Source organism: Callithrix jacchus, chromosome 5 (genome assembly GCF_049354715.1).
Source record: "Callithrix jacchus isolate 240 chromosome 5, calJac240_pri, whole genome shotgun sequence".
NCBI lineage: Eukaryota > Metazoa > Chordata > Mammalia > Primates > Cebidae > Callithrix > Callithrix jacchus.
This window is the reverse complement of record NC_133506.1, coordinates 27,506,348-27,525,371: the sequence shown is the minus strand read 5'-3', so window position 1 is coordinate 27,525,371 and position 19,024 is coordinate 27,506,348. Positions and strand designations below refer to the sequence as shown.

The following is a 19,024-nucleotide window of genomic DNA, read 5'->3' as shown; positions in this document are numbered from 1 at the left end:
TCAGCTCTGGGTAGGGTTAAGGCCTTCTCCCAAGGCCTGGATTTTCAGATTCCCTCATGGGGATGTGTATTCTGAAGGTAGTCTCTCCCCACTCACACTCTGAGGATTTATAGTTTTTCACCTGTCTCATAGAGTAGACTGCAGTCTGCTGTTTTTTTGTTTGTTTGTTTGTTTATTTTATTTTTTCGTTTGTTGTTGTTGTTGTTGAGATGGAGTCTCAGAGTGTCGCCCTGCTGGAGTGCAGTGGCACAATCTCAGCTCACTGCAACCTCTGCCTCCCTGGTTCACTCATAGGATTCTCCTGCCTCAGCCTCCCGAGTAGCTGGGATTACAGGTGCACACCACCACACCTGGCTACTTTTCTGTATTTTTAGTAGAGACAGGGTTTCACTATGTCAGCCAGACTGGTCTTGAACTCCTGACCTCGTGATCTACCCACATCTTAGCCTCCCAAAGTGCTGGGATTACAGGCATGAGCCACCATGCCCGGCCAGCCTGCTGCTTCTTTCAAAGGGTCTGCGGATTCTTGTGGTTTTCCTGTTGAGTTTCTGTATTGCTCCTTGGAAAAAAGCTTACATGTGAATCTCTATACACTATTCTGTCCTTCCCAGTGGGAGGGGGATGCTAACACTGCCTCCAACCTGCCATCTTCTGGATTTGCTTCCATAGCCCTATGCACTTCTGTCAACAGGTTTTATATTAGACTGTGTGATTTGACTTACAAGCCAGTAGATGGTGTTTATAGGTAAAAGCTGGCTGTGGACAACGTGGCTGGGTATATTCTTGATCCTTGTTTATCAGGAGAAGCTCTCTGTTGCCTCAGGCAGTGGGGTGATCCATGGAGTACACAGTAGTCTGAGCTCCCTGCTTAGCTCTGGGTGGGCAGGGGGCAAGATGGATCGGGCCACACTGGACAGGCTCATTTACAGGTGCCCTGGTGTTGGACACAAGCACCAGTGCTGAGGGAGAATCCAGTGAGTGGCCATCAGGTACCCAGTGGTGTGCCTAGGCATGGAGCTGGGAAATTTCCTTGGCCCCTAGTTCTCTACACAGATAGAGGGGCAGCCTAAACTCCTGATCAGGAAAGTGAGTTTGGGTGCTCCAGTTACCTGTAAGTCTGCCTGGGCTTGGAGTGCAAAGGGCCCTGCTAGACTACAATCTCTGCATAACAAAGGTTGGGTGACTCAGGCTGGTAAGTCAGATAAGCAGGCCCTGCAACTGCCTGGAGATATGCCTGGGCATGGGGTGGAGAGGACCCCACTTCACCATGGTCTCTGCACAGGAAGGGCAAACAGGCTCAGTCTGCTGATTCAGGTGAGTGGGTACTCTGAATGCCTGGAGATCTGCCTGGGCATGGAGTGAAACAGGCCCCACTGCATCATGATCTCTACAGGAAGGATGTGGCAGCTCAGGCCACCAATCTGGGAGAGGAAGTGTGCCACATACCTGGAGATCTGTCTGGATGTGGAGAGGGTCACCCTGCACCAGGATTTCTGCAGAGGAGGGATGGGGACACTCAGGCTGCTATACCAGGCAAGCAGGAGCTGTCAGTGCCTGGAGACCTGCCTGAGCATGAAGCAGAGAGGGCTCGCTTCCTCCAGGATCTCTACATAAAGGGTGGAGCAACTCAGACTATCAGTCCAGATGAGCAGGTGCTTTGAACGCCTGGAGAATCTGCTTGGGTGTGGATCAGAAAGGGCCCTGTTGCACCACAATTTATGTATAGGAAGGGTAGCATGGCTCAGGCTGCTGGTTCAGGCAAGCAGGTGCTCTGAATGCATGGAGATCTGCCTAGGCATGGAGTGGAGAGGGCCCCACTACATGATGATGCATACACAGGAAGGTTGGGGCAGCTCAGGCTTCCAGTCTAGGACAGCATTTGCCTTTACTGCCTGTAGTCCTGCCTGGGAGTGGAAGAGAGAGGTCCCTGCTGCACCACGATCTCAGGAGAGCAGCCTGGTGCACACAGCGATGACACATTCAGACTGATTCTACGTTGCTGAACTGACCCTGGTTGCAAGTCTCATAGCCCAGGAGAAACTTTAGCTGTAGCATCTCTCTTCTCCCACCTCAAGCCTGCAGTAGTGAAGAACACAATTTCAGTGCCTACTGCTAGGGCACATTACACAGTTTTGGCTGTGGAAGTCCCTATCCCACTCCAGAGCAAGTGCTCCAATCTCTCAGTTCCAGGTCTAGGAAATGCCTGTGGCTTTTTCTGGTGTCTTTTCCTCTTAGCACCTCCAAGCCTTTCCCCAAGAAAGCTCCGGGGCTTGGGAGAAACATCATTCTCTGCCTTGGCCTGGGTTGGTTAGATCCCCAGGGGAAAGGTAAATTACAGAGGGAGACTCTTTCTCTTTCATGTACTGGGGCTTCACTCACTCTTTTATTAACTGGATGGTATCACGGGCTGTTTGCCTGTGTGGTCCTCCCTAAGATCTGGGGCATCCTTCATGATTCCAGTAGATTCCCATTTTCCTTCTTGAATTAAAGGTCAGAGAGTTGATCTTTTTGCACTATCTTGCTATTTCTAAGTGGCTGAGGCACACGAAAAGCCTGTAATCTACCATCTTGGAACCACCCCCTGGCCCCCAGAAAAAGGTGTTGGGTTTTGATCTTCATTCACCACTGGCTCTTTATGTTTCTTTACTGCTGTTTAGAGAAGAAGAGAAGAAGTTTGGAGTTGATCCCTTTGACTGCTCGAATGGTGATGGCCCACCTGGTGAACCATCTGGGGCACTACCCCCTCGGTGGGGGCCCTGCCATACTGCACAGCCTCGTCAGCGAGAACCACGACAATGCCCATGTAGAAGGCTCCGAGCTGTCCTCTGAGGTGTTCAGAAGCCCAAACCTGCAGCTGTTTGTATTTAATGATAACACCCTCATCTCCTACCTTCAGACACCACCAGAAGGACTGGCAGGTGGATCACCAGTGGGCTCTCTCTCTGATGTGAGAGTAATTGTGAGGGATATCTCAGGGAAGTACTCTTGGGATGGTAAGGTTTTATATGGACCTTTGGAAGGCTGCTTAGCACCCAGTGGAAGAAATCCTTCATTTCTGATGTCGAGCTGGCATCATCACGCATTTGGACCTCAGAAAGACTCTTCTCAGGTTGAGGAAGGGGATGATGCTCTTGACAAATTACTTGAAAACATTGGCCATACAAGTCCTGAATGCCTTTTACCATCACAGCTAAATCTAAGTGAACCTTCCCTACCCCCACGTGGCATGAACTATGACCAAGAGAAGGAAATCATTGAGGTCATTTTGCGCCAAAATGCTCAGGAAGATGAGTATGTCCAGAGTCGTAACTTCGATTCTGCAATGAAAGTCACCAGCCAAGGGCAGCCCTCCCCAGTGGAGCCCCGAGGACCCTTTTATTTCTGCAGGTTGTTGCTTGATGACTTGGGAATGAATTCTTGGGACAGAAGGTAACAATCCATGTAGACCTCCAGCTCTTTTATCATTATTTTCATGGAATTGTCCTTTCTATCAGTTTGCAGTTGGGGAAGAAGAAAAGATTAGAAAGATTGGAGAAGAGAGAATGGAGATTTTTCTCTATTTTAACATTTGCAGCCTATTTTCTGCTACTAAATTAAAACTTGAAATGAAATTATGCAGTACTGGTATGCAGATTGAATTCTAGACATCTGTTGGATATTTTAAAGGATATCAAGCAGAGAGAGGGAGAGTTGGGGGGGCGGGCGGGGGCGTGTGTATAATTACTGCTCTGTCCATTATTGTTTCTGCCTTCATGCAAGGTGCAAATGAACTACAAAGGTGAATAAGCCACAGTCTAACCTTAGGTCTTATGTGGGAGGTAGACTTGATACAACTCTGATAAAGGATAGAATGACACTGAACTTCAAGAGTAATGATTAAATCCAATGGGAAGTACAGAGCAATGGAGAAGACTTTGTGGAAAGGGGTGGATTTGACCCTAATAGTGGAATGGAGTTTTTAAGAACAGGGGTGGAGAAAAGGGAATCACGGCAGAGCTGACACTGGAAACAGACACAGGCACATGCAAACAAGTCACACACTCACCAAAGAGCCATCCATGTCACTGGGTAGTAATGGGATGCTGGCAGAATTTTTATACCTTTGCATGTCTTAAGGAAAATGGAGTTCATTCTATAGGTTTCTATCACAAATCTTTTGTGAGTGAGGTCATAGAGGATGGATGTTAGGTATGTTTATTAAATAACTGATTGAAAGCGGCAAAATGGTTCCCTAATCACATGTTTTTTCTTCCATCCTTTTTTCTCTATAGGAAGAATTTTCATCTGTTGAAGAAAAATTCAAAATTATTGAGAGAGCTAAAAAATTTGGACTCCCGTCAGTGGTATGTAAAAGTGTATCAGACTGCTTTTTTCCTGTTTGTCTGTGGGTACTCTTGGATAACAGATACAGCTGCAGGAATGAATACACTTACGGAGACATCCAAGGGCAGTTCTGTAACCTACATCCAGTGACATTTGTGAACGCCGTACCATTGGTGTTTTTTACAATAAGGAATAAACTTTCATGTTCGGTACACTAAAAAGAGGTCACCCTCCCATCTAATCTGTAGTTTTGATTATCTTTCTTTCTGGCTGCCAGTGGAAATTTATTCTCATTTGATCTCTGCGACCACCTCTTTTTGATGAAGAAAAGGTTTACCTAGGTTAAGCAGCCCGGGGTTGCTCTTACTGTATTATCTAAAGCCACGTGAGTCTGACTTCAAAATCCATGCTGTGTACCAAGGCACTCACATGCTGTCCTTGTGGCTTCATAGTGTTGGAAAGGTTAAAACCAGTACATTGTAATTAATAAGCCTCATTCTCCAAAGCTGATCAGACTCTCAGCTCCAACCCTGTTCTATACTACTTCAGAAGCATTTCTTAAGGTCTCTCAGAACCATGAAAAGTGTTTGATTTGGGGAATGTATGTTTCCAAAATCATCTAAGTCAAGAATAAGTATAGTACTTGGTACATAACAGATGTTTCAAAGCTTTGAAGAGAATAAGCCGCCTCCTTAATCTTTAGTTTTTAAACCAAACTCTTAAAAAAAAAAAAGCCTCATTTCCTTTTTATTCCCCATAGGAATATCCTAATATTCTGTCAGCTCTCATATGAAAAATTCAGGTTGTTTTCCTCAAGTTTATTTTTCAGCTCTTCACACTGTATTTTATTCACTACATTTTTCTTAGTACTCATTAACTCATAAATTTTTAAATCTATTTTGAGCTGTATGTTTTTAGAGGGTGGTGCAGTTGCCAGCTGAGAAGTAAGAAGGAAGAAAGGAAATAACAGAGCCCAGCTTGATCTTTACAAAGTCTTATCCTAGCATTTCAGATAATTACTAGAGCTCTTTATTCCATTCATCAAATCCTTCATTCATCCACTGTCATGATTCCCTTTTAAGGCACGAGCTTCTCCTGCTTGCACTTACAGTGATGGGTTATAGCATGCTGAATGAATATTTTCACCGTCGTGTGTTGTCAGTGGCTCTGTGATGGTTTTGTTGTTTCTTTGAGAGTTTTGATCAAATCTCAAAGTGACACATGCTTACATTTTATTTTCAAGCAAACTCTTGGTTCATGCCACTATTATTTGCATATCACCTTCACAACTGTGATTCTTCTTTGGTGTTTTGAATTCTTGAATTGTGTATAAACCCAACTAATAAAGTCCAGTTGGAATTTTTTTTAAACACTTAGAAGATTATATTTCAGAAAAGTCCTTTGGTAATGTCATTAAGAACTGAGTAGATGAAATCATAGTAAACTTACTCATGGCTGTGTATTGTTTCCATCCTTCAGAAGCATGTGGTATTAAGATGGATTTGTTTGTATGTATTGATCATTTTATGAGAATCAGAAGGGCATAAGTTTTCTTTTCTTTTATTCTTTTCTCTTCTTTACTGTTCTACTTTCCCACCTGTCTCTCTAGTTACTCAGGACCCCTCATCACATCTCATAGCTACACACATTCAGAGGCATGAACTATTTTGTGTATGTTTCCAAGTCTTGGGAATGGGACAGGATGGCTGTTCGAACCTGAATTCCTCTCAGAAGGTGATATGAGGGCCTTTTCTCCTAGGTGGCTTTACTATTCTCTGGAGAGTGATAAATATTTCAGTATCAAGAAATATACAGACATTTTTTAAAAACACAGAATTAAAATATTCATTTGTAGTTTTACCTGAGTAAAGGAGCCATTCTCTGTCCAGAAGCCTGCTACAGCTCCATTGCCATTTTAACTGTCTTTGTTTCTTGATTTATTAGGTGAAGCAATATAAGATTTGAATTTGAGTAATTTTAAAAAATCATTAGAAGTGAAAAACCTGAACTGCCATTTCTGAGCTTGCCCTTCACTGTATTCTATTTCCTGATTATTCTTGTGATTCCTTTTCTCTAGAGGAACATAGATCAACTTCTCTATGGAAATTTTGTGAGGGATTTATTTTGAAGAACTCAGGGGTTCACTATCCTCTCCCTTCTTCCTTCAGTAATAAATAAGCAGTTATTTGGGTTCCACACTCAGCTTTTTAAGCATATGCTGAATTATTCCATGCTTCTCAGTATTAAGTGAATACTTGGTATCATGTAATTGCGGTCAATTTGTTGAATGTTAATGCACTTTAGTTGCATGAGGTACAATTGATTAGCTCCCTGGGGTATTTTTGCAGTGAAATACAGCTTTGAATAACTGAGTGGCAGTCTCCTACCCCTTGATCAACCTTCACTTAAAACCCCAACTCCTGAGTTTAGTGTCTTCTTGACATCAAACGGGTATCAACTTATTTTATGGTGAAGGGTATTTTCAAGGTTCTTTTTGAAGAAACTAGAAGTAAGTCCGGGATTCTTCAGCTGTGAGGAATCTAGACTGCCCTATATTTTAGTCAGGTAGCAGGTAAGAAAATACCTTGTCTGTCAACTTTCATTTAGAACATTTCTATTTAATTCTGATACCAATTTATCTCACTGCTCTGGATGCATATAGTTCCTTTTTAACATGTTCTCTGGAAAAGTTGAGGCTGTCTTTCAGCTATGGTCTAGATACTGAAAATGCTATGATGAATGTACATACAAATCACAGTGGCTTCCCTTTTAGATATAAATGCCTTCTTGCCACCACATGGAGAGGTGGATATTAAAATCATGCTTTTCTTTGGCTTTTTCAGGTGACAGCTCAAGGAAATTGAGCTGTTCTGGTATATTCCTAATAAGAAAGAGCAGTGTATTCTAACGAGGAAAGGGCGATTATTGATATCATGTATGTGTGTTCCTGAATTACCTGCTCCTTCATGCACTGGTGTGCTTCTTATGGATGTGAAGTGCTGTTGAAGTTGCTAATTACCATTTCAAAAGCATGGCTCTAGTAAAGGCAGACATAGCTTCTGCATCCTAGCAGGTTTCTGCAGTACTAACCTTTTGGAGGATGTGAAATTTGATGAATGTTTACACCTAAAGGTCATCTTTCCTCACACTCACATTGGTCATCTCATCATTCAGGCTTAGCTCTCTTGTGCTCCCACCTTGAGTTAGTGAGGGCTCAAGGACTTAGGAACAGCTGCAATGGAAAAAGCTTAGATTTTTAAGGAGAATAAACAAACATTTAGATAAACCTGAGATTTTTTTTGTGTGTGTATGTTAAGTTGATAAAACAAAGAAAAATTAAATGCTGAGGATTTTTACATATGTGGAGAGACCTGCAGATAGAAATTTAATAACTATACTTCTCCACCTTTGTTGAAAGAGGTGGTCTTTTAGGTCATAGGTTGCGGTTTGTTATTATCCAAATGCCCAAATTTTTATAGCTCTTGGAATAAGCTACTCAGATTCTAGGCTATTGATGTCCCCTGCCCATTCCTCAGGGCAGTGAATGGTGTGGCACTTTCAGGGCTTCCTGCTGTGTGAGGACAAGCTGTCTAAATTTATTTTAAGGACATATTAAAGATATTATGGCTGGGCATGGTGCTCAATCCTATAAAGCCAACACTATGGGAGGCCGAGGCAGGTGGATCACCTGAGATCAGGAGTTGAAGACCAGCCTGGCCAACATAGCAAAGCCCTGTCTCTGCTAAAAATACAAACAAAAATTAGCCAGGTATGGTGGCATGTGGTGACATGCACCTCTAGTCCCCGCTACTGGGGCAGCTGAAGCACAAGAATCACTTGAACACAGGAGGCAGAGGTTGCAGTGAGCCAAGATCATGCCACTGCACTCCAGCCTGGGTGACGAAGTGAGACTGTCTCAAAAAAAAAGGTACTGCAAAAAGATGAAAAACATTAAAGATGATCTTAAAGGGTGTATTAAAGATAACGTGGAAATGTCCTTTAAAATGGAAGCAACCTAAATGAGGATTTGGGCTATGACACATTAATATAATGGAATGTTGTTACAATCGTTAAACCTTTGTTGTAGAAGCACATGATATAAAAGTGTTCGTAGTAAAAAATGGTCGAAATGGTGAATTTTATGATATGTATACTTTACCATAATAAAAAGTGTTTGTAAATATTTTAAGTGAAAAAATCTGTTGTAAAGCAGAATGTAGTAACTTCTCATATTTGCATGCAAAAGTGTATCCTAAAATGGTGTAGTGGCTATGTTCTTTGCTTATCTGTTGAAATTGCAAGTGATTTTTATTCTTCTTTTTTTTCTGTATTTTCTAATTCTTCTTCTAAGTATGTTTATTACATATAAACTATGGGGGAAGTGAATAAGCTATCTAACTGAATAAAAAGAGAGAACCCTCTTCCTCCAATTATTTGTATAACTTTTTAATTGAAAGTCAATTAGTTCTGCTTATTAAGTAGAGAAATAACTCATGCAAAAGGAAATCTTAGAGAATTTGTTGAAATATGGAGCCCAGTTCCACCAATATATCTAATCAAATTACAGTGTTGAAATATTAAACAACTTGACAGAAAGAATATTTCTGTATCTAAGTACTTTATAATTATTCCTAAGAGATTTATCAGAATGCAGCACAAAAAGAGGAACAAGGTGGAGCTGCTCTGGAAGTGGACATCAGAACTTCTAAAAACCCAAAGCTCTCGGATGATTGGGCTAGGGAATGAATGATTCGTTTGAATAAGAACAGTGTTTTCATCTCTAAACTCTCACCAAATGCTTGGTATAGATCCAGATACTTGGTCACTGTACTCCAGGGTACAATTTGTAGAAATTTATTATTAATGCATTCAAATGTATCACCATATCTCTGCTCAATGTAACAGAGATTTAACTGAATACCTACTGTGTGCAAAGGGATGTGCTAGATGTGCAAAAGAGAAAATGAGAGGGCTTTCTTTCTCAAAGTGCACATTGTAGTTCCTTGATTTAATCCCAGAGATTCCAAGATCTATCCTGGAACAAGCTATTGAAGGGTTTATATGGCTAAAAGGTGTTTCCCTGAGTAGCTATCCACCCTGTCAGGCACCCTCAGAATAGTCAGAGCACAGGAGTTGGTACACCCCTTCATGAAGATAATGCCTAAGTGTGTTCTGCTTGGAAAGATATTCTTTTTCTCATAAAACCTTGGCATACTCTATAGTTCCAATCACAGAGCCACCAGGTAGCCTTAAAATGTAGAGTTAAATATGGACAGTCACAAAGATCTATTCACAATTTCTATAAATACTGTAAAAGATTTTTTTTTTTACCAAAAGCAGAGAACTTACCAAATGGTGTGCCCCAGATGCTGCTCAGTCAGTGTATCTTACGTCTGAGGTTGTGGTCTCAGGAAGCAGATGGCCTTGCCGTGGTTCCCATCCCCTGCTTGCTGGGTGTGCTTTTTGTTTTACTTTCTGGGCCTCCTTTCAACCACCTAGCTAGGGAGGTGATAATAATACTCATCTCTTTAGCATGGTTGTGAAGAATAAGTGAGACCATGTGTCAAACCATCTCAGAACACTGACTGACCTCTAGCAGGTTCTCCAGTAAATGTAAACTCAGTGGTAGAAGTCATGCTGGTGGTGTTAATAGTAGTGAGACACAATTATATATATAAGAATTCTAACTCCTTTAATTTAAAAATTTATAGCCGTGAGACACACAAAATCGCAGTGTTTTACATTGCTGAAGGTCAAGAAGACAAGTGTTCAATCCTGTCTAATGAAAGAGGAAGCCAAGCATATGAAGACTTTGTTGCTGGACTTGGATGGGAGGTAATGCATTTCCTTCAGTAGGTATTTATTGACCAGCACTGTCTAAAGATGTGTCCAAACTAGACGTTGTGTACGTTTTTACGTGAGCATTTACATTCAAATATAGCATGGGCAGAGTTCCGGAACTGAAGAACTTACTGAATTTGACATCTACTGTTAGTTGCTTGTCAGTATTTAATACATGAACTTTTGTTTTCCCTTAACTTTCCTCTTAATATTTTTTCATTTGCTTTTTATCAGAGCTGAATAGTCAGATGGGCTCTCCCTGCCATAGACAGTTTGTAGTAAGAGAAGACAATGTGGGCAGAGAAGCAATGGCTTTGGCCACTGTATGGAGATTGAAGAAGAAATCAATGACTTGATGGGTGAAAAGATGAAGAAAGAGTTGAATGAAGTCAAAAGTTGCAATGAAAATATAATATAATAGCCATGATGGTTTAGCTATCAACCTGTTTCCCTAAGGTAGATCCCAGGATGATTGATGTTGAAAAAGTTACTTTTTTCTTTATTAAATTGTACTCCGACATACAGACATATATACATTTATACACACACACACACACACACACACACACATCACACATGCATATCTGTCTTCCAGAAACATAAATCTGAGGGAAAATATATTCCTAGAATCTGAAATAATTAGGAGTCAGTAGTAGTTAAAATGGAAATCAACATGTCTAAAATAATTTGCTTATTTTTTACTAGTTTCTTGGGTACCTGTGCTCTGAAGAACTCTCTGGGTGCCTTTGAGAGCTCAGTGCAAGCAAGGGGACTGAGGTAGGAAGGGGACAGGGTAAGAGAACATCATAGTCCAAACCAGCTACTCACAAGAGAGCAAGCAGGTGTCAATCCAATAGAGTTACTGCACTTCCAGGAAACTGTTGTTCCCACTAGCAAGGCTACCTGTACTTTGTCATAGAATATATTTATTACTTAATATTATTTTGAGCCATACAGTATCAATTGGAGTTTTAAGAGTGTGTGTTTACAATATTTGTCACAGAAGAGATTCTTCTATTTCTTTTTTGTATGTGTTAGAATAGGTATTTTCCTGAAAGAATACTAGTTGATGACAAGTTAAAAATGTTGGATAAAGGCACTGAGAAGTGAACACTCGTGCATAACTTTAAAGTGAATTACGACTCATAAACTTTCAGCAGTGGTGTAAAGCAGTTTTCCAACCCTTTTTTGAAAGGCAGTTTTCATGGATTCCTGAATTTTTTTAATATCCATGCCTTTTGACCCAACATCTTAGAAAAACACTCCTTTGAGCGTGCTTTGTGATTTGAAGAAGCAGAAACCCCCACAGATCCATCAGAAGGGAACCTATGTATACATACACATATATGCATATATACACATACATTTACACATACAGGTGGGGAAAAAAAGTTAGAGAATATATACCAAAAGTTTGACAGCGGTTTATTCAGTTGGTATGGCTATAGAGCACTTTCATTTTTATTTTTTATTTCTTTAACATTTTAATCTGGTCTTACTTTGTATTACATTTGTTTATAATCAGAAAGAAAGACATAAAAATGAAAGTAATTAATTTTTTTCTGAAACCACAGCCCTGCTTAGTGAAAGAACAGCTCATTTTTGATCCTCATTCTTTCTTCTTTGTGATGTTTGTCAGGTGGATCTCTCCACCCACTGTGGGTTCATGGGTGGTCTTCAGCGCAATGGCAGCACTGGGCAGACGGCCCCTTACTATGCTACCTCGACCGTAGAAGTGATTTTCCATGTTTCCACTCGAATGCCGTCAGACTCAGATGATTCCCTCACCAAAAAGGTAAGGGGTCTCCTCAGGCACCATTCTTAGCTGCCCTGGTTTGTAGTTGAGGCTCTCCTAGGACAAGACAAATACCAGGGCAGAACACACATAGAGACAGTTCCCTTTGAACTCTGCAATCCTGAGATTAAGGTTTATGAAAAGGAAGGGTCTTAAATGTTGTTACCTCCCTCCCATTAATATTACCTAATGGAAAATGACATTTTTGATCTCCCAGATTGTCATAGGTCACAAAGTATGAGACCCCTGTACTAGTGGGGCTCTGGGAAAGCAATTGCTGCAGGGCGATTTGGCAGCAGCTGTCAACGTAAGTACAGTTGTGCAGCTGCCCAGCAGCCCCACTGTTGCCCCTTACCTTTCATTCTTCAACTTGCCCTGTGGGCAGTTTTCTTTAGAATTCAAAGGGAACCTCATCTACCCCTGAGGAACCTCCAACCTGCAGGATGTTTGCTTCAGGCAACCCTGTGTTAAATGTGAGGAGCGCCTTAATAGAAGAGGTATTTGACTCTGGAAGGAAGCCTCTAATTGGATCAGCTTCTGTAAGCTTCCAGGTGAGAAGAGCATCTCAGAGCAACTGTGATCGGCACTCACCTGGCCTGCTAGCAGGTGGGGAACCTAGAATCCCCACCTTACTCTCTCCCTACCACATAGATGCAAGGGTGCAAGGGACTGAGGACACCACCTCGCATGCTGACTAAGGCTGGCCATTGGGGAGTCTACTGCAGTGGTTATAGCCAGGCCTTGGTGACCGGTGGACCAGGGATCAGTTGTATATTCAGTTATTTCATCAGCCTGTGCCTCCGTTTTTCTTCTACTAAGTGAGATTAAAAACACAGCCTATGTTACAGCATTGTTGAGTGAGGTAAATGAGAATTCCTATAAAATTGCTTAACACGGTACCTGGGAAGATGTCTCTGACCATCATCCCTCATCAGTGCCCATTGGTCTAATGGATTCTTTTATTTCCCCTGCGCCATTACCCAGATGCTTTACATTGGTTGGTTGGCCTCGCTGTACCTGCTTTATTTAGTGTGCAGTTTCGCTGGTTCACCGCTGCAGCCACAGACACCTGCGCTATGTACAGGCATACACACTTCATTGCACTTCACGGGTATTACGTTTAACAGACTAGGGATTTGTGGCAACCCTGCATCAAACAGTCCATCGGCACTATTTTTCTAACAGCAGGTGCTCATGTGTGTCTCTGTCACATTTTGTAATTTTCACAATATTTCTAACTTTCTTATTATTACATCTCATTCCATGGTCTGTAATCAGTGATCTTTGATGTTGCTATTGTAATTGTTTTGGGGCACCACAGACTCCCCATATAAGATGGCAAACTTAATTGATAAATGTTGGATGTGTTCTGACTGCTCCACCCACTGGTCGTTCACTGTCAGTCTTCCTCTCATTGGACCTTCCTATTCCCTGAGCACAACAGTAGTGAAGTTAGGCCAATTAATTACCCCGTAATAGCCTCAAAGTGTTCAAGTGAAAGGAAAAGTTGCATGTCTCTCACTTGAAATCAAAAGCTAGGATTGATTAAGTTTAGTGAGGAAGGCATGTTGAAAGCTGAGATACGCCAAAAGCTAGGCCTCTTGCACCAAGCATTTCCCCATTTTTGAATGTAAAGGAAAAGTGTTTGAAGGAAATTAAAGTGCTGCTCCAGTGAACACATGAATAATAAGGAAACGAAATAGGCTTGTTGCTGATATGGAGAAAGTTTTAGTGGTCTGAACAGAAGATCAAAACAGCCACAGCATTCCCTTAAGCCAGAGCCTAATCCAGAGCAAGGCCTTAACACTATTCAATTTTATGAAGGCCGAGAGAGGTGAGGAAGCTGGAGAAGGAAAGCTTGAAGCTTGCCAAGGTTGGTTCCTGAAGTTTGAAAAGAAGCTGTCTCCATAAAATGAAAGTGCAAGGTGAAGCAGCAAGTGCTCGTATAGAAGCTGCAGCTTATCCAGAAGACCTAACTAAGATCAGGCATGGAGGTGGCTATCCTAAACAACAGATTGCCGATGTAGTAAAAACAGCCTTCTGCTGGAAGAAGATGCTATCTAGCACTTTCATAACTAGAGAGGAGAAGTTAATGCCTGGTTTCAAAGCTTCAAAGGAACAAGCTGACTCTCTTGTTAGGGTTAATGCAGCTGGTGACTTCAAGTTGAAGCCAGTGCTCATTTACCATTCTTCAAATTCTAGGGCCCTTAAACAATATGCTAAATCTACTCTGCCTGTGCTCTATAAATGGAACAACAAAAGCAGGGTGGCAGCACATCTGTTTACAGCATGGTTTACTGAAGAATTAAAGCCCACTGTTGAGACCTACCACTCAGAGTCAAAGATTTATTTCAAAGTATTACTCCTCATTGACAATATACCTTATCACCCAAGAGCTCTGAAGGAGATGCAATGTTGTTTTTCATGCCTGCTAACACAGTATCCATATTCTGCAACTCACAGATCGGGGAGTAATTTCAACTTTCAAGTCTTATTATTTAAGAACTTGGCTATCACTGCCATAGATAGTGATTTCTCTGATGGATCTGGCAAAGAACATTGAAAACCCTCTAGAAAAGATTCACCACTCTAGATGCCATTAGGAACATCGTGATTCATCAGGAAAGGTCAAGATATCAACATTCACAGGACTTTGGATAAAGTAGAGTCCCACCCTCATGGATGACTTTAAAAGGTTTGAGACTTTAGTGGAGGAAGGTCACTGCACATGTAGCAGAAATAGCAAGAGAACTGGAAGTAGAAGTAGAGACTAAAGATGTAACTGAATTACTCCAATGTCATGATAAAATTTTGACTGGATGAAGAGTTGCCTCTTATGAATAAGCAAAGAAAAGTGGTTTCTTGAGAAGGAATCTGTTCTCAGTGAATATGCTGTGAACATTGTTGAAATGACAACAGAGGATTTAGAATATTTCATAAGCTTAGTTGGTAAAGCAGTGACAGGGTTTGAGAGGATTATTCCAATTTCGAAAGAGGTTCTACTGTGCTCAAAATGCTGTCAGACACCATTGCATGCTACAGGTAATTATTCCATGAAAGGAAGAGTGAATCAATATGGCAATTTGATTGTCTTATTTTAAGAAATTGCCACAGCCACCCCAGCCTTCAGTAACCACCACCCTGATCGATCAGCAGCCACCAGCATCAAGGCAAAACCCTTTACCAGCGAAAAAATATTACAACTCACTGAAGGCTCAGATAATCATTAGCATTTTTTAGCAATAAAAGATTTTTTAATTAATATATGTATGTTAAGAAATAATGCTATTGCACACTAAGTAGACTACAGTAAATGTAAGTTTTATGCACACTGGTTTCCCAGTGCACACAAAAGTTTGTGTGATTTGCTTTATTGCAATATTTCAATATTTTAAAAACCTGTTGCAGATATGTCCAGAACCAAGCCTATAAAGTCAGCAGTGCATGTGAAACATCAGAACTCGAGTCACGGCCCAATGACAGACAACTTTCATATGATAAGGTGTCTCAGATGTACAGAACACATTTGCATTCAAAAACTCATCAGCCTTTTCCTCTCCTACCCCAGCATGCTATAATGACCTCCTGGGGGTGCCAATACTGCAGCCAGAAGAGCTCACCACGTGCTGCTTCCCACAGACCTTGGAGGGGCTGCCTCATTGTTGGGTTTTGATGGCTGCCCTGGCTGTAGAGCTCTCAGGAAAGGGAACTCTGCCCTCCAAGAGTTCACCAGGATCTCAGACTCTAGTGTAGCTTACCAGGACCCTAAGCTGGGCTTACACATCTTTTTTATTTGCAGTACATTGTATATTGTTTCTGCTTTGCAAATGTGTCACCATATTCTATAATTTTCTTATTACTGAGAATTATTTTGTTAAAAGATAAAGTTTACATATAAAAATTTTTAAATTATTTCTTAAGTGAAGTAGGACGGTTTTTTTCTTTTCGAGAAAAGACATGTTATCTTGATAAGATGCCATGCTGTAAATAATGTTCTAAGGCTTGGTCTGGTTGAAAGATTCCCTACTGTAATAATAAAAATTCAGCTGATACCTTTTGCAGCTCTAAGATTTAGCATCATTAGTGATAAACTCTCTTTATCAGATATCTCACAGCTAGACTAAAAATCAGTCACAGTAACAGCAGCCCACAGTTCCTTGTCTTATTCTAACTAAATTGTCCCTAACAGCTTAAAAATGAGCTGCAAAATTCTAAAGTGCTTCATGCTCTCTTCTGCCCCTATCATGGGGGGACTTTTTCAATTCTGCAATCCGGTTGCAACCCCATACTGAACTCTTGATCCTTCACTGCAGAAATTTGTTAGCTCCAGCTAGATTAGATTTTTCACAGCTAATCTAACTGCTGTAGGGGTTTGCAGAGTGGGGACAGAGCTGTGCTATTGGATTTGTCCAATTCATTTGACTCCAGGACTATAATTGCACTTATGTCTTACAAGGCTTTTATAGCCTCAGGCTGGCCAGGCACATAAAAAACAAATTGGCAGTGATACAGTATGAGTGAAACGGGATGAAAGGCCCACATTATCAGTCTCCAGGCAGCGCTGTTCTGGCAGGAAGTTTCTTGGTTAATTTACAAATAAAACTTAGATTTTAGGATGGGCACACTGTCAGCTGAACAATGGGGATGTCAGGCCTGACTGTTACTTAGTAAAAGTAGCAGCCGGGCCCACTGAGGAGCAGGAATTCTTCAATCAAACAGACGACTCCTTCTGGAGCCAGCTGGCGATGTAATGCAATTAGTCGGGAAAGGAGGTCAGCCTATTAGGTGTGTACCATGACCAGTGTCACCAGTGGCGTGCAGCCCGGCAGCAGCAACAGACAGAATGGCTTAGGCAAAGGGACTTTAAAACTCTGTTAGGATGAGAAGTTGTGGGGCATGGGATTGATTTCTTAAGACTTAAAATCCGAGCATTTGTTCTGAACCTGCTAAGTATCCAGGCATTCTGGAGCCTGTCGTGCAGTTGAAGGAGTAGCTGACATAAACACCGGCTCCATTCCAGGAGACTCGTCGTTCTTCCCCAGTTACACAGGAGTCAGATCAACTTGACTTGTGTGTACTCACTAAACTCACTGGTGGATTTCTAATTTGAGGGCTTCTAATCACTGTTCTCCAATACTCACAAAATGATGTCTCTGTAATAGACTCTTTTTTAAATTGGGCAACAATTTGAGGTGTCCAGAGTATTTCATATGTTCTAACATGGTTGATATGTTAGATGAATTTTATTGACATGCCCAGATGAATTTTATTTATTTTACCTACCTGTTTTCTTATAGGCCAAAGAAGGCATATTTTTGCCATTTGCTCCAGATTTATCAGCCAGATGCTCCCATGGCCTTAGCTTTTAGTTTTGTGATTTAGCTAATTTAAGTGTGACGTATCCAGAAGTCTGAGTCACGTGCCCCTGAAAGCAGCTTTGAGATGATGAATATCATATCGTTACCACACAAAGATAGCTCTTCCTTAATTACAGAATTGTCACACTGGGAGGTTGGGTCTGTTAGTGTGAAACTACCCTCCCTGTTGTAGGTCTGAGAATTCAGATGCAAGTAAGATTAAGAGAGACTTACTTAGGTTATATTATTGAGTAACCCAATTTGAAATGGGAAAGTAACTACAAAATTTCAATAATCATGGTTAATGTTTTGCAACTAATATTTGTGGATCAAAAGGGACTATCGTAGAAACTAGAGTGCCAACATGGGGTAGTGGCAGCACGTCTGAGGGGTGTTTAGTAGGTGAGCTGTTTCCATTTAGACATTTGTGCAAGCGTTATACCAAGGGACCCAGAGTCACCCTGAAGCTGGCTCTCTTTGCAGGGTGAGGGCTGTAGGTGTGAGGTCTGGGACAGCCCCATTTCTCACAATTACCTTCTGCAGGTCTAAATTCCCCCTACAGTTCCAGTTAGATACTATTCATATTTCCCTGAAAACATACCTATATTAGGTTCTTGGTGATGCTGGCTACCATGTTTTCACTCCAAAAGAACTGAATTTTACGAGTGCATCATAATGTCTTTGCATGTTTTATTAAAAAGGAAAAAGGAAAAGAAAAGCCATAGCAAAGATAGGAATGGAGAAGTGTAAAGAGATGTTCAGCACTACTAGAAGGCCTAGTGTTGTATTTTGTTTAAAACTATTTATATAAAGGTTTTGCTATATGTTTTGCTGCTATTCTTTTACCTTTATATTGGAAGGGGGAAGGAAAAAAATGATGTACTGGGTTATTTTGCTTTTAGAAAGTTGTAGATGCCATTAAATTGCTCTGGATCATCGTGACTTGTGCTCAGCACCCACAGTTGCATTTGTCCCAGAGACCACATTCAGACACAGTTGAATCATGCATCCCTCAGTGTAGGTACAATGGCACAGGCACAGGTCTCTTTTTAAATAACTGGCCTGTATAGTCGTTCCCAGAAGTGTGAGAGAGTGAAGAATAAACAGGCCTTGCAGCAAACGAGCTTCCTTTTGTAACATTGGAAAAGAGGCTATGTTGAGGTTGCCTTATATTTTCTTTTTGTGGTCAAATAGTCTAAAGAAAACTGTATATATGCTAACATGTTTTAAATACATAGTATTCCAGAAAACCTTTTTTAAAAATACTTTAAGACAAAACTAAAAACATCAGATTTGACGTCTCTATTTTACTAAACTGCTTCTGAATTTAGTCATTTTTAATGTTCATCTGTTAGATAAGGAAGAAAGAAATACTTATTCATGGTGCCAGAGAGCATCCTTCTGCTGTTCCATGTGAGAGAATGAGAATCTCGAATTCCCAGAAGGTGTCAGAGGGCCTCACCAGCCTTTGTGGTTCCAGAACTTCAATTCTGGTTAAGATTTTTTTTTTGAGACGGAGTGTCGCTCTTGTTACCCAGGCTGGAGTGCAATGGTGTGATCTTGGCTCACAGCAACCTCCGCCTCCTGGGTTCAGGCAATTCTCCTGCCTCAGCCTCCTGAGTAGCTGGGATTACAGGCACGCGCCACCATGCCCAGCTAATTTTTTGCATTTTTAGTAGCGACGGGGTTTCACCACGTTGACCAGGAT

The 19,024-nt window shown here is 41.3% G+C and overlaps 1 protein-coding gene across 30 annotated transcripts in view; it reads left to right on the top strand.

The window, feature by feature from the left end:
• The window catches only part of RALGAPA2 (Ral GTPase activating protein catalytic subunit alpha 2), a 346,879-nt gene that overhangs the window by 219,677 nt on the left and 108,178 nt on the right, over window positions 1-19,024 (top strand). For 28 of the 30 annotated variants that reach the window (XM_078371500.1, XM_078371501.1, XM_078371499.1 and 25 more), the window contains 4 exons: window positions 2,658-3,429; window positions 4,272-4,343; window positions 10,035-10,158; window positions 11,804-11,959. In XM_078371500.1, the coding sequence (XP_078227626.1) occupies window positions 2,658-3,429; window positions 4,272-4,343; window positions 10,035-10,158; window positions 11,804-11,959 (1,124 nt within the window). Of the gene's footprint in view, window positions 1-2,657; window positions 3,430-4,271; window positions 4,344-10,034; window positions 10,159-10,398; window positions 10,621-11,803; window positions 11,960-19,024 lie in introns of all 30 variants that reach the window. The other 2 variants (XR_013535138.1, XR_013535137.1) reach the window with 1 other exon arrangement.